This window comes from Nerophis lumbriciformis, linkage group LG21 (genome assembly GCF_033978685.3).
Source record: "Nerophis lumbriciformis linkage group LG21, RoL_Nlum_v2.1, whole genome shotgun sequence".
Classification (NCBI taxonomy): domain Eukaryota; kingdom Metazoa; phylum Chordata; class Actinopteri; order Syngnathiformes; family Syngnathidae; genus Nerophis; species Nerophis lumbriciformis.
The window spans coordinates 25,028,829-25,044,500 of record NC_084568.2 but is presented as its reverse complement, the minus strand read 5'-3'; the positions used below and the strand labels follow the sequence as shown (position 1 = coordinate 25,044,500).

Below are 15,672 nucleotides of genomic sequence, written 5' to 3'. Positions count from 1 at the left end.
CAGTGTAGCCGAGTGTCCTGGGTTCGCCTATACAGTATACTTATCTAATAAAATAATAAACGGGAGACATTAGAGCAGGTTTGGAAGCCACCACTTCTTCAATGTCAACATCACACACCTCCTTCCACAACCACACACACCCTACGTCACAGCCCTACGGCAACAACTCTGGAGGGACAAAACTCCTCCTCCTTACCTAACACACTCCGGTAACTTGAGACACCCTGAACTGTATGTTACAGCAGTAATGCTACTTTTTATAGCAACGCTTTTGCCCCACTCTTGACAAATTACGGTTGTCTGTTCGACATATTCCCACTTGAAGCCAAACCACCGCCAGACGATGGACCTCGTGGTGTTTTTCTTAGTAATTAATTATTCCTCCATTTGTTACCAGATTCGCACCTTCTTTCTCTTGTATTAGCGCTCGCACTGCTCCGCTAGCATCACAGCTAACGTTAGCCATGCTGCTACCTCTCTGCTCGGGGGGGGCGTATACGTATGTGACGTATGACGTGACAGTATGTGACGTGTGTAAGAAGGTGTGCTTGCTGTCTGTGAGAAGGAGAGACAGGAAAGAGCGAGGAGAGCCTGTAGTGTAATGCCCGCAGCTAAAAGCAACTGCGTGAGAACGTATACTCGATATCACGATATAGTCATTTTCTATATCGCACAGAGACAAACCCGCGATATATTGCGTATATCGATATATCGCCCAGCCCTATTACCAATACTATAACTAGGGCTGGGCAATAAAACGATATCAATATACGATGGACACGTAATGGATATCAATGAAAAATGCCTTTGATAAAACATTCGATATTTGTTTTTTTTTCTTCGTCGAAAGAAAGCGGTAGTTGTTTGCTTGAACAAATACACTCGCTCTCTGGTAACCGAGCAACGCAGGGAGTGATTACTGATCAGTGGGAGTGACACGCCAACAGCCAGTCAGCTAACAGTATCAACTATCACGTTTGGTTGTGCCATCCTGTTGTCTCGCGGTTGATTCTTTGCATGGAGTGAGAAAAGAAAGTAAAAATGAGCGCTGCAGAGAGCGAATAAATTGTGGATAAAACATGAAAATTCACCTCGACAGTATGGCAGTTTTTGGATTTTGTCAAACGGACCGTAGTCAGACCAATGTGGTCTGTCAACTACGCAAGGCGCTTGTGTACACCAAGACCGGTAATACCACATCACCTTAGCAGCGCTCACCCTTTAGAGCCCATGTAAGTTCCTGGCACTAAACCTGCAGATTATAGTTAAGGAAGTAGTTTGACATGTACTTCGGTATCAGGGAGGTGTAGCGGATTTTATAGACAAGGCTCAGTGCAAGTTGTTTTACTCTGTCCTCCACCCTGAGCCAGCCCACTTTGGAGAAGTGGGTAGGAGTGAGGTGTGATCTGGGGTGGAGATCTAGAAGTAATCTGACTAGCTTGTTCTGGGATGTTTGGATTTGAGGGTTTTGGAGGTACACATATATAGGTACACATATCTCTTATGTTTGACTGCCATCTACTGGTCACACTTATCATTACACCATGTATCAAATAAAATAGCTTCAAGGTCGTTAAGCAAAACCAGAATTATTCCGTACATTAGGCGCAACGAGTTATAAGGCACACCGTCAAGAGAAAAAAAAAAGGATTTTAAGTACGCCTTATAGTCCGGAAAATACGGTATATAGTGATATAAGATTTCAGTGTGTGTATAAGTACTTTTGGAGCACATTTAACAATCCCAGGATAAGAACGATAACCGTGATCATTTTGGTCACGATAACCGTGACATGAAATGTTCATATCGTTACATAATTAACACACACTAATATTAATAAAGAATTGCCTGGCTGGGATCCGTCTATAGTTCCCTAACTCCAAGACAACCACTATTCTTTACAGAGGCACCAACACGTGGGATTATTTGTTTGGGCAATCAATTTCGCAGGCAAACAAACTAGTTTGTCATAAGAAAACCTGGCAAACATTTGGCAAATATTTTTAACGAAAACTGAGGGACAAGCGGTCGGTAGGCAATGGATGGTGGATGGAATCCTAAAAAAATTGGGGCTTACAAAAACTGAAGTAGTAATAACAAAATATACCAAACAACATGGAGCGCCATGTGGTTGTGGTTGTCGACATACAGGATTCACAGTTTAGAAAATAGCCATAAAGAAAAGCTCTTAAATGGAGATCGAGAGAAGGGGCAAAGAGATTAGCAGGTTACCGACTTGAGTGAGTGTGAAGAAGAAAAGAAAAGGTTGGGGATGGATGGAGCCAGGAGGAGAGATTGAATGGTGACACAGCTGCAACACAATGAGGTCAGCATGAAGAAGTGCACCTAATTGAAGAGGATAAAGACGACACAGAGTCTCACTTCTTTCCGCTGCTGTGTGGCCAAGTTGGAGGGAAGAACATGGAGAAGAGTAAATGCTTGGGCAAGCCAAGAAAATGCTCCAGATCAAGGATGTTCTATCACTCCCAGGAAAACCAGCATAGACTAAGGAACAGACATCAGCGTGCGGTACATCCCCACCATGTATCCCACTGGACATCGCTTGGATCACGGGTGTCCAGACTTTTCCAGCGAGGGCCGCATACTGAAAATGTGTACTTTTTTGTACATTCAAGAACCTAAAACCTGCCATGATCCTACACGATAGTTATCATTAGTTTCTTGTATTTTGTATTATTTCCTGTCTAGCGCTCTCATATTTCCTTGCCTCCAGTTGCCCCCACACCACTGGTTTGAGCGTCACCTGTCTGATTGGCAATCAGGATGCATTATTTTTGCTCTGTACCTCGACGTTGTACATTTGCTTAATTCGATTCAGTTTACTTGGAATAGCCCCTTGCAGGCATGTGAGCATCCTTGGAGGGAAAAAAAGGAAAACTGACAAAACAAATAGGAACATTTCTATCGGCTCGATATCGGTCCCCACCAAGGTTTATCATTGTATCTCGTTCGGTTGAGTTTTTTCTTGCCCTGATGTGGGATCTGAGCCGAGGATGTCGTTGTGGCTTGTGCAGCCCTTTGAGACACTTGTGATTTAGGGCTATATATATAAACTTTAATTGATTGATTGATTGATTATTTTTTCATGTTTCATTTGTTTTATACAATTATTTTAATTTTGACAGTACCACAAAAGATATGTTTTAATTAGAGATGTCCGATAATGGCTTTTTTGCCGATATCCGATATTCCGATATTGTCCAACTCTTAATTACTGATTCCGATATCAACCGATACCGATACATACAGTTGTGGAATTACCACATTATTATGCCTAATTTTGTTGTGATGCCCCGCTGGATGCATTAAACAATGTAACAAGGTTTTCCAAAATAAATCAACTCAAGTTTTGGAAAAAAGTGCCAACATGGCACTGCCATATTTATTATAGAAGTCACAAAGTGCTTTTTTTTTTTTTAAATGCCTCAAAACAGCAGCTTGGAATTTGGGACATGCTCTCCCTGAGAGAGCATGAGGAGGTTGAAGTGGGCGGGTTGGAGGGTGGCGGGTTGAGGTGTGTGTGTGTTTAGGGGATAGCGGGGAATGTATATTGTGGTGTCCCGGAAGAGTTAGTGCTGCAAGGGGTTCTGGGTATTTGTTCTGTTGTGTTTATGTTGTGTTACGGTGCGGATGTTCTCCCGAAATGTGTTTGTCATTCTTGTTTGGTGTGGGTTCACAGTGTGGCGCATATTTGTAACAGTGTTAAAGTTGTTTATACGGCCACCCTCAGTGTGACCTGTATGGCTGTTGATCAAGTATGTCTTGCATTCACTAATGTGTGTGTAAAAGCCGCATATATTATGTGACTGGGCCGGCACGCTGTTTGTGTGGAGGAAAAGCGGACGTGACAACAGGTTGTAGAGGACGCTAAAGGCAGTGCCTTTAAGGCACGCCCCCAATATTGTTGTCCGGGTGGAAATCGGGAGAATGGTTGCCTCGGGAGATTTTCGGGAGGGGCACTGAAATTCGGGAGTCTCCCGGGAAAATCGGGAGGGTTGGCAATTATGCCTTTACTTTATTTGTGCACTTCCCAGCTGCACATCTTTGTTGTTGTGTTACTTGCGTTTCCCTTATAAAGAGGGCTTCCTGTCTGCACTTTCCTGCTGTCCCTGCATCCTGGGGTCCATACATGCACTGAACATAAACAAAAAACAATAAAATGTAGTTTAATAAATTATTCTTATTATTATTATGATTATTACCTCTGGCGCTGTAGCACACTCAAAACAATACCATATCTAGCAAGAAATGTGTACATACTGTATGTTCACCATGTAGAAGACGCACAAATCAACGGCCATTTTGGTTTTCAGCTGCCATTTTGGGGGAAATTGGGGTGGTTCCATTTTTCCTTAGTTTTTGTTTGTTTATTATCTAAATTAAAAAAATGTTTATTTTGTCTGTAGAAGGTGTCGCGGGCCTCAGTGTGGGTCACACTTTGGACACCCCTAGATTTGATCATGAACTGTCAAGGCATTAAAGCACCAATTTCAGCTTGAAAAACACTTTGTAAGAGTTGTGAATACGACCAACACATTTGGGGAATGATTTAAACGATTCAACTTTTAAACAATCCATAAATTAACTGCACCGTCTTATAAGCCGCAGCGTTCAAAGTGTAAGAAAAAAGTAGAGGCTTAAAGCCCAGAATTTACAGTATGTATTATCTATTTTGTATTTTGTTAAATTCTAGATAGGCTGTAACTTTAAGTTTAATGGCTTTGTCAATAAGTAGTATTCACCTGACGTCACGTCGGGCTCATTAAATATGCTCGAAGTGGTGTGCCAGTGAGCGTCTGTTGACAGAGCGTTCTGGGCGGCCTTTTGCATTTCTCAATGCCCCATGCTGGCGTTGTTTTAGGCTGTTGGAACCGTTCAAAAGGCGAAAAGGATACAAGTTTCTTCAGAGTTCCCCGAGAAGTAATGAAGAAGGGCGAAAGACGTCAAGAAAAATGTGGAGAAAAGTGGAACACACTACAGTCCAGCGGAGTACAGTCGAAGAATGCACAAGTTTGCAGTGATCACTTCGTTTGATGTACTTTAAATGTTTAGTATTCCCCATTTAAGTATTTTCTTGATATTATTTGTATTTTATCTTGTTTCTGAGTTCTTAAAACGCATTTTTGCTACGAGTGTTCCGTAAAGCCCAGACTCAGCGAGTCTGAATAAAAGAAAGCAAATGTGAGCAAAACCTAAAAGAGTTCAACTTTTACTAAAGGCTACGATCATACACCACTTTGACATCTATAGTTATATATTGATAAAGAAATAACAACAATAAGGCATGGCTGTAGACGCTAAGTTAAATCCTGATACGCAACCTTAGCGAGCAAAAACGATGCATGATTTATCAAGGAGAGTGTTGATACCAGTTTATTTGACCCAGCCACACACAAAGAAGTTGTAGACCTCCATGATTTTTCAAGTTTTTGTCTGTTTTGTTATGCAGAGTGATGTCTGGAGAACCAGATAGTTCGACATGTCTGGGAACGCGACAAATAATCCTTGATATCACTCGACAATTTGTTTTTCTTTTTGATAGCGTATAGGGATAGATTTCATTACATTGTTAGATTTTTTACTCGTATCTGCTTTTAGTGGTAAGATCTAGGCCCCTTGCATACTCAGATAGTACAGATAGCACTCTGTTTACTGCGGAGTAACCATGTTAGTTTGGCGGCCCACCACTTTGTTTGCTTCCGTTCAAAAGCCATGTGACGGAATACAACCTATAAGGGTTGTACGGTATATACTATTAGTATAGTACCGTGATACTAATAAATCATCCGCCACCCCCCGCACCTCCGTCGTAGTCACGTCCTGTCATTGCTGGTTTACGAGCAGAAGAGCATGTTCGGCAGCGCACAATCACGGAGTACTTACAAGCAGACACAGTGTGTAGACAGAAAAGGGAGAACGGACGAGAACGGCTTAAAACTAACGATAAAGGCGAAGTTATAACACTGAAACGCCCACCCTAAGAGGTGCTTTAAGACATGGCTAGCTACTTCTAAATCACTAATCCTCGTCTCCATGGCGACAAATAAAGTAAGTTTCTTACAAGTATCATCCCTGCAGGACGAGGAATAGCTAAACATGCTTCACTACACACTGTAGCTCACCGGCGTCACAATGTAAACAAACGTCATTGGTGGATCTACACCTAACATCCAATGTAATGATACCAAGTACAGTAGCGTATCTAGTCGATACTACTATTGTTACGTCAATATTTTTTGGCATCACAACATCTTCTTTTGTTTTTTTTAAATGTATATTATGTTTATAAACTCAGGAAATATGTCCCTGGACACATGAGGACTTTGAATATGACCAATGTATGATCCTGGAACGATTTGGTATCGGATTGATACCTAAATTTGTGGTATCATCCAAAACTAATGTGAAGCATCCAAACAACAGAAGAATAAGTGATTATTACATTTTAACAGAAGTGTAGATAGAACATGTTAAAAGAGAAAGTAAGCAAATAAGTAATAGAGAAAGTAATAATTCATTTTCTACCACTTGTCATTAATAATGTTGACAAAATAATAGAATGATAAATGACACAATATGTTACTGCATACGTCAGCAGACTAATTAGCAGCCTTTGTTTGTTTACTTACTAATAAAAGACAAGTTGTCTTGTATGTTCACTATTTTATTTAATGACAAACTTGCAATAAGAAACATATGTTTAATGTACCGTAAGATTTTTTGATAAAATAAAGCCACTCATGCAATTTTTGTGGTCCCCTTTATTTAGAAAAGTATCAAAATTATTTTGGTAACGGTACCAATATATTGGTATCGGGACAACACTACAAGCTATACACTGAGACAAAGTCTGAGTTCATTCTGTCCTTTGTTGAGTTTTTGAAACTGCACCAATTTTTTCCTTAGATTTTTAGACTAACTCAAAGTGTTTTGTCAAGAAGATTATTTGGGATGTGTACATATTCAAAATGTGCTTGTTCTAATTTTTGGCCAAAGTAAAACAAAGAAAACAATCTGAAGTTGTCTTTATTTTTACGTTATTATGCTACGATTTTACCAGTCCGGCCCGCTATGGAATAGATTTTCCTCCCTTTCTAAAATAAGTTTGACACCCTTGATTTAGTGTTTTTCTACATTTTAATATTAACACGTTAACTTCCTTTTACACGTGTGCATCAGTTAAAAATGTTAAGAATATGAGATGTATTAAGCGCAACTGCAACACCAAACAACTTCGCATGAACGGTAAGTTTAGGTTCCGACTGACAAGGTAGTAACTGGACCTAAAAAAGAAGAAGCTATCAGGGCAGATTCATCCGTAAGTAATGTAGCATCCTGACAGAAGCCCTCACAACACAGAGCTACCCTAACCAGGAGCCACAACATTAACAATACAGCACTTCCTAATTATGCTCCATTGACGGTTACGGCGAGCGAAGTTGCATTCTGGAACACTGGGAATTTTGGGCATCAAACATTACAACTAAAGGAAGTTGTTTTTTGCACGTTCTTTACGTTCTGTATTGCTGCAATAATTATGACAATTTGTTGTAGATTGTATTTATTATTTTTTTTAATGCATTACAGCGAGCCTGGGTTGGTTTGTGCCTCATTCCTGTGAGAATCCTGCGTGCGACTGAAGCATGAAGGAGCGGGGAGGGGGTTGGTTAATGTATCCAGGACTGGCTGCTGTGTGCTCAAACAACCACTAGGTAGCATCTGTGAGCAGATAATACTGTATCATCTCTTTCTCTTTCGGACTTATCAATAGTGCATTCTTTACTCATGCTTTAAGTGAGGGATGAGACCCACTGTACTTGGTTATTATGTGATAAATATTAATAACACAGAAATGAAAATGAACACAATTGCACTACAGACGGAGCAATAAAAATACCAATAGAAATAACACTATTGGTAATGAATAATAATAATAATTACCTCTACTATCAACCATACAATTGTTTCAAATGCAACAATACATATATGTAATGATAACTTGAATAACAAAAGAAAACAGATTAATGGAGGGGTAAAAAGAGAAGCAAACTATATTAACCTTGTACATTGTTATAGTAACAATAGGTTAAGCTTTATCAGTGTGCCGTGTTTTACCCAGCATTATTTGATGGTTAACATGCCTGTCGGAATGTGCTTCCACTATATCATATAAATAAGCAAATATTAGCCATTCTACAGTGAATAATTTAAATCACTAGCCTGTTCAACTTGATTGTTGCAAAATTACATAAGAAAAAAATTTGTTTTTTTGTTTTTTTAAATGTGCATGCCTTCAATGTTTTAAGTTCTGTTTTGGACACTGTAAAGTGCCGACTTGGTACTAGTACCAGTTCAAATGTAAACAATATACATTATGTACCTTGTTATGATTGTGTGCAGTAAAGTATTCATATTTTAACATCACACTGGTGAACGATAAAATGTTCCTTAAAACTTACGATTTTGTCATTAAAAGTGTTTTTTTTTTAATAATATAAATCTGACCTTTTTAAAAAATATTCACCCCCATGAGGTGTCTGAGGTCTGCGGATCAATTTTTTTCTCGTCAAACCAACCTTACTTTACTTTCCAAATCATGTCTCAAAACATATTTAAATGTTTTGTTTTTTAAACCGACGTGAGAACTTTGCAATCTCTGTCTGCTTTTCATTTCTTTTATCTCTGTATTTATTTTAAGTTATCTGTTCTTGACTCTGTCCTGTTTACTTTTGAATGTGCCTTTTAACTTCAATTGTGACGAGGTGGCGACTTGTCCAGGGTTTACCCCGCCTTCCTCCCGAATGCAGCTGAGATAGGCTGCAGCGACCTCAAAAAGGGACAAGCGGTAGAAAATGGATGGATGTCTTAAAAATGTGTTACATAAACAAAATGGGTCGGATCAAAGATATGAGTGGCGTACTGTTTGCATGTTTGATAGTAAAACGTGTTGACTTCTTTTTGCACTTGCGTCATAATAATTTAGTTAAAATGCTACCAAAACATTGCCTGCAACAGATCAATATTTTTACTTTCCATGGGGAAACATATTTCTGAATACAAACAAACTGCTTTTAAACTTCATTTTTTTGGGGCTCAAATGTGAGCATATTCCAAATGCTGAAAAATGTCTGCAGTGGACGCAGCGGATGGAGGACTATAAATCCAAAGTATCCCAAAGGGATGTAATAAAGCAGAATATGAAGCAGCACAGCAATCCACGCAGAAACAAAACGAAGCAGGAAAAAGGTCTTACTGGATGTTGGAGCTGTTCCAGTATATGGAGTGCCTGTTGGCGGACACCTGGAGCAGGTTGGCCCAGGTGAGAGTAGTTAGCAGCCAGAGGGACAGCGGCACCGGAGCCATGCTCCCGGATCCCCCACCCCTCCCCGCGTGACTTGGGGCCGCTTTCTCGATGCCTTCAGCCCACCAAAAAGCGCCACTCACGCATCACAGCTAACGCCTGTAAGACAAGAAATAGGGCGACTATAAAATTGTTGCTTATTAGAGTTGTAAAAATAAAAAAATAAACTGCTGTGAGTTAAAAAAGTAGCACACTTATAAGTAGTCCACTAGTGAATTGTTTATTTAAAAAAAAAAAAAAAAAAAAAAAAATTAAAAAAAAAGGACCAAAGCTGTCCTTAATGGTCTTTTCTCACCGGGTAAAGAGTTCGGGTGGCGGGCACAGCCAACGAGGTAGGTCGGTCTTCTTCCACCTGGCATGAAACACTCCAAATTTCAGAAGACTTTTTTTTTTTTTTTTAATTAAAAAAAAAAAAAAAAGAACAAATCAAGTCCAACTTATTCGTACTTAAAAATCTTCGACGACGCGAAGCAATTCATCCAAGGCTGAATCCGACGACACGGAGCATCGCTTCCTGCCTCGAGCTCCTCTCCTCCGTCTCCCTCCTTTTGGCAGCCGAGCGCTCCTTCACTTTGCTGACTCCGCCCACCTCGCTCTGACGTCACGGGCGCAGTCCTCCAACGTGGTGGCGCAGCACATCGGGAGTCGGTGCCGCTTCCAAGTTCTCATAAAGCATAAAGCACTCCACCTATCATCTGCCAGATACGTCTGACTGCCAGCCAGCGGCGCGCGCACATCTGGAGCGCATTTTGCAGCTTGGACACGCCCCCTACTACTACTACTACTACACACACATACACACACATTCAAAGTGGAACACCTGGACTAAACGCACAAAGACTGTAAATATGTTCCAAATCACATGTAACACCTACTAAAACATACACATTTTATACGCGCCGCTAACCTTTTTCCAAACAAATCTCTGTCCTTGCAACAAGCAACAGGTGGCGCCCTCACCCCTAACTATCGTGTGTTTTAGCTCGTCACAAGCCTAAAAATAGTTACATTTTTGAAAATGCTACTGATGTGCGGATTGATACCGAAATACTTATACCATATCTGTATGCTCTAATATCGATGCTCATATCAAAATATCAATACTTTAAGGGCCACGTACTAAAAAGCCAAAGTAAGCAGGAGCCATATGTTGATATTTTTCATTTAAATAAAGGCTGAAAACAGATATTGTGTCAGCTATGTATTACTAAGATAATTAGTATTCATTTTTAGTTGAAACATTTCAGCTTTTTCTCATTACATAAATGTTTTGCTCATTTTTTTTTTAAATTTGTACTTTTTTTTCCCTCCAAGTAAGAAGTGAATGAAATAAAAAATACATATTGCACAAAAATGTGTCAAAAAAGCTGCGGAAATATTAATATTGAGTTATACATTTAACAGTGTTTATTGTGCTTATTTTTCAAATGAATGCATAAGTTAGTATTTTTTTTAATTATTTACTTAATAAATGTTGTTTATATTTTTATTTTTTATTTTGAGAGCTTCTAATATTTTAGATTAATTTAAACATTTTTCCGCCAAGGGCCGCATACTGAAAAGTCATACATACACACACACGCACACACACACATACCATTACCCATTTACACACACATATAAATATATATATATATATATATATATATATATATATATATATATATATATATATATATATATATATATATATATATATATATATATATATATATATATATACACATACATACAATTATATATATGTACACATACATATATTTATATGCATACACATGCTTATATATACACTTACATACACATACATATATACATACATACATATATATACACATACATATGTACACACATATATATATACACACATATACACATCCATATATATACATATACACATTCACATATACATATATATATACACACATACACAATTTTGTGTTATAAGTGTCTAAGTATATATTATTAGTTTAAAAACGTTAACATTTTTCTCATTACATTGGGATTTTTGGCGCCTTTTTATTGTTGTTTTTTAGATATATGTTATTATTTGAAAATACACAATTTTTCTAATTTTAGCAGACACGTTAGCCTGCAACATGGTGTTGGTGGGGAAAAAACAACAGTGAAAATGTAGGGGTAAAAAAGAGCATAAAGACAGAATGTAGTGAGAAAATAGCTGAAAATGTAATACAAAAAGTTTTAAAATGAATAAATAATTAATTTAAAAAAATAGTACGTGGGGGATATTTTTATATTTTTTATTTTAGAAAAAAACACTACAAACAGACAATATATACAAAAAAACTTAGTGTCAGCTTTGTGTTCTAAGTGACAAATTGTATTATTATTACTGTCAAGTGATGCGTTGTGGAAGACAACAGAGGTTGTAGTGATTTTAAAATGCAGATGAACGAGGTGGCAGTGTGCAGTAAAAAGGGGTATTTATTGATTAAACAAACTAAATAAAAAGCGAGAGCAACAGGGAAGTGCTCTGACAGACAGACTATGAGGGAAACAAAACGAAATGCTGAAACACAGCAAAAACACTTACTAAGAATGTGGAGCAGACAGCGTCCACAAAGTACGTGTCTACCATACCTTAGCGTCGAAAGAATACTCAACAGTTACTAGTGGATAACGTCCCGACAAACAAATGTCGAAAGCTCAACTTAAGTAGTACTAATTACAAACAGAAAACAGGTGAGTACTCAAAGGCAGGCGTAAAGCTGCTGCAAGAAAGGGAATAGAAGGAAGTGAAAAACCACAAAATAAGAGCGCAAGACAGGAACTAATACTACACCCAAAAAATCACCAAGAAACTCAAAATAAGGCATGGCGTGGTGTGACAAGCCGTGACAAAATGGATACCAGACGTTTTAGAAAACAAAACCGAAAAAGTCCAAAGTCACGGCAGGGCGGAGGAAAGACTAGGCGGTAGGTCGCCTGGCCATATGTCCTCGCAACCAGTGGGGAAGTGTCAGATGGCTGCGGCGAATAGACCACCGCTGCAGCTGGCTAGGTGGGCGACCATGGAACGGCCATATCCATGGCCAACGTGGAAGCGGACGCGAGTGGCCAGGTCCAGGTCCTGGGCCAAGCTGCTGATACCACGGAGGGCGTCCATGAAACGGCCACATTCTTAGCCGACGAGAGGGCTGCGTGCGAGCATCTGATGGCCGCTTGCTTTACAGGAAAGCTATAGCTGACTCCAGGACAAGCGGGCGACGATGAGCCCGCTGGAGACGATGATGGCGGCGTCATAGAAAGACCCGCTGGAGACAATGATGACGGCGTTGTGGAAAGACCCGCTGGAGATGATGATGGCGGCGTCGTGGAAAGACCCGCTGGAGACGATGATGGCGGCGTCGCGGAAAGACCCACTGGAGACGATGATGGCGGCGTCATGGAAAGACCTGCTGTAGACCAGTATTTTTCAACCTTTTTTGAGCCAAGGCACATTTTTTTTTAATTGAAAAACTCCTGAGGCACACCGGGAGCAGAAAATGTTAAAACATTTCAACTCAGTAGCCTATATTGACAACATAAAGTCGTTCTCATCAAGTACCCAACGCAATTGTTCGATATGAATTTAAACCATAACCATAACCCTCCAATCATCACTAATTGTCTTGTCTCAAAATGGGCCTCCAAAGCAATTAGTTACCTGCTACCAACTACTGATATGGATATGGAGTATCACATGGTTACTCTACTGATCTCTAGACAGCACAGACACTTAACAACGGCAGATTATTATAATTATTGGTTTGCAAACAAATATTTTTTGGACCAATTAGGTTAAATTGTAATATTACCCACGGCACACCAGACAATATCTCACGGCACACTGGTGTGCCGCGGTAAAGTGGTTGAAAAACACTGCTGTAGACAATAATGGCGGCGTGGTGGAAAGACCCGCTGGAGACGAGGATGGCAGCGTCGTGGAAAGACCTGCTGAAGACAATAGGGGTGGCTGCGCCGTTGGTGTCTGCAGAGCTGGAGCAGCAGGCGGCTGCGTCGTTGACGTCTGCAGGACTAGAGCAGCAGGGCGGAGCGCTGGAGGCAGTGGCGGAGCAGGACGTAGCACAGGCGGAGGAGGCCGAGGAGCGCGTAGCACAGGCGGAGGAGGCCAAGCAGGAGGTAGGAGCCTAGCTGGGCGCAGGACAGGCAGCGGAGGCCGCACAGGAAGTGACCACTTGGCCAGACGCAGTTGTGCCTCCCCAGTTGCAGAGCTACCAACCATAGCCCCCCCTCAGGAAGCGGATACCAGACGCTGTCACTGGTTAGAGGGAGGAGCATCTGACCTTTGACCTGAGTGGAAGAAGAAGCCCAGGGTGGGTGGACTCTGGCAAGCCGGGTCGAGGAAAAGTCTGTAATAAACGAGTCCTCTAGTGGGGGCGTGGCTGCGCGCCCCAGTCGCTTGCGCATTCCTGCACGAGCCCTCAGCACTGGTGGCGCAAATTAATCTCTTTCCCGCTTGGGCCACACTGGCCAACAGCCCAAGCCGTGGACAAAGAGTTGCCGTATTCCACCCTCTTAGGAGAGGAAGGGAGCAGCGATTTAGCCTCCTGCAGCAGAAGAGGCTGCGCGTTGTGACGGCGTTCTGAAGTTGGCTTCCGCCTTCGTTGACGACGAGCAGGCTCCTCACCCGGCCAACAAGAGTCTATTGGGACCAGACCGCCATCTGGCCCTCACATCAAAGTCTCTTGAACCGCGAAGTCTCTGCCTCCATTTTTGCCAAAAAATCCTCTCGTATTTCTCGTCTGCAAAATCACATGGTCGGGGCATTCTGTCAAGCGATGCGTCGTGGAAGACAACACAGGTTGAAGTGATTTTAAAATGCAGACGAACGAGGTGGCAGCGTGCAGTCAAAAGGGTATTTATGGATTAAACAAACAAAACAAAAAGCGAGAGCAACAGGGAAGTGCTCTGAACGGACAGACTATGAGGGAAACAAATGCTGGAACACAGCAAAAAACACTCACAAATAAGGTGGAGCAGACTTGTGCATACTTAAGCTCAGTAAGGAAGGAATCATCAATAGTGACCAGGGAATAGTGAATGACGTCCCGACAAACCAATGGTGTCGCAAGCTCAACTTAAATAGTGGTAATTACATACAGAAAGCAGGTGAGGGGAAAAGTGCTCGAAGGCAGGCGTAAAGCTGCTGCAGGAAAGGGGGAAAACAGGAAGTGAAAAACCACAAAATAAGAGCGCACGACAGGAACTAACACTACACCCAGAAAATCACCCAAAAACTCAAAATAAGGCATGGCCTGGTGTGACAAGCCGTGACAATTATTGGTTATTATCAATAAAAATATCAGCTTTTTTTCTTTTCGCTCCTTTTTTCTTATATGTTCATTGTTGTTTTTTTATGTGGGTCAACAAGACTCGAGTTTTGGTCTACAAATGGCCCCGTGGCAGCACTTCGGACACCCCTGTAATAAGTAATGATAGTACACTTTGTCACCTATAACACAAAGCTGTCAATAAGTCTTTAAATGTACATCTCTCTATATGCATGTCTATATACTGTATGTCTGTTTTCAGCAATTATGTTTTACAAAATATCACAATGGCCCCCAGGGCAGCAACACTTGATATACTTTTTTTAATTTTACCAGACACATTATGTATATTTGTACAAAATATCAAATTGGTATCGCCGATACCAGCCTGGAGTTTACTCCACATCGGGTCGGAAAGTAAACCAGTGGTATCACTGACCAACATTGATATACAGTAGGCCTAAGTGTTCACTAAAACAAGACAGAGGTATTATTTAACAAGTATATTTAATATTTTTGGTCACTGCAACCTTGCACACAGTTTGAACAGTAACACTGTGTTTGGATAAAGGAAAATAAAACACGGTACTTAGATAATGAATCAAATAATAGCACATAAAACTTAAATAAACATCGTACTAAAATCCAAATATCAAAATACACTTGTTACAGAATACATGAAAACATACTTTAAAGTCACATAAAACTGTGCTGTACTTAAATGTTAAGTAAAAAAAATGACTGTACTTAATGTAAAAAAAAGCCCAGTGTTGGCCTATCCAGACCTCAGTCGACCTTTTTCGTGGTTGATACAGATGCCAGTGATGCCGGTGTGGGGGTTGTGCTGTCGCAGGGAGGGAATCACGGCCAGCAGGTGGTGGCTATTACAGTCGGGGTTCAGCAAACCAGAGCGAAACTACTGTGTCACCCCACGGGAATTGTTGGCCATCGTCCTGGGCCTTCATCATTTCTGGCCCTACCTCTATGGTCAGCGGTTTG

The 15,672-nt window shown here is 40.7% G+C and overlaps 1 protein-coding gene across 2 annotated transcripts in view; it reads right to left on the bottom strand.

Annotated features, from left to right (window-relative positions):
• efna3b (ephrin-A3b) overlaps positions 1–15,672 on the bottom strand; it is a 346,280-nt gene that overhangs the window by 234,331 nt on the left and 96,277 nt on the right. Inside the window, exons 1-2 of one of the 2 annotated variants that reach the window (XM_061982581.1) lie at positions 9,678–9,907; positions 9,275–9,481 (exon numbers count right to left, since the gene is read on the bottom strand). In XM_061982581.1, the coding sequence (XP_061838565.1) occupies positions 9,275–9,384 (110 nt within the window). In that variant the 5' untranslated portion in view covers positions 9,385–9,481; positions 9,678–9,907. Of the gene's footprint in view, positions 1–9,274; positions 9,482–9,677; positions 9,908–15,672 lie in introns of those variants that run through there. The other variant, XM_061982582.1, reaches the window with a different exon arrangement.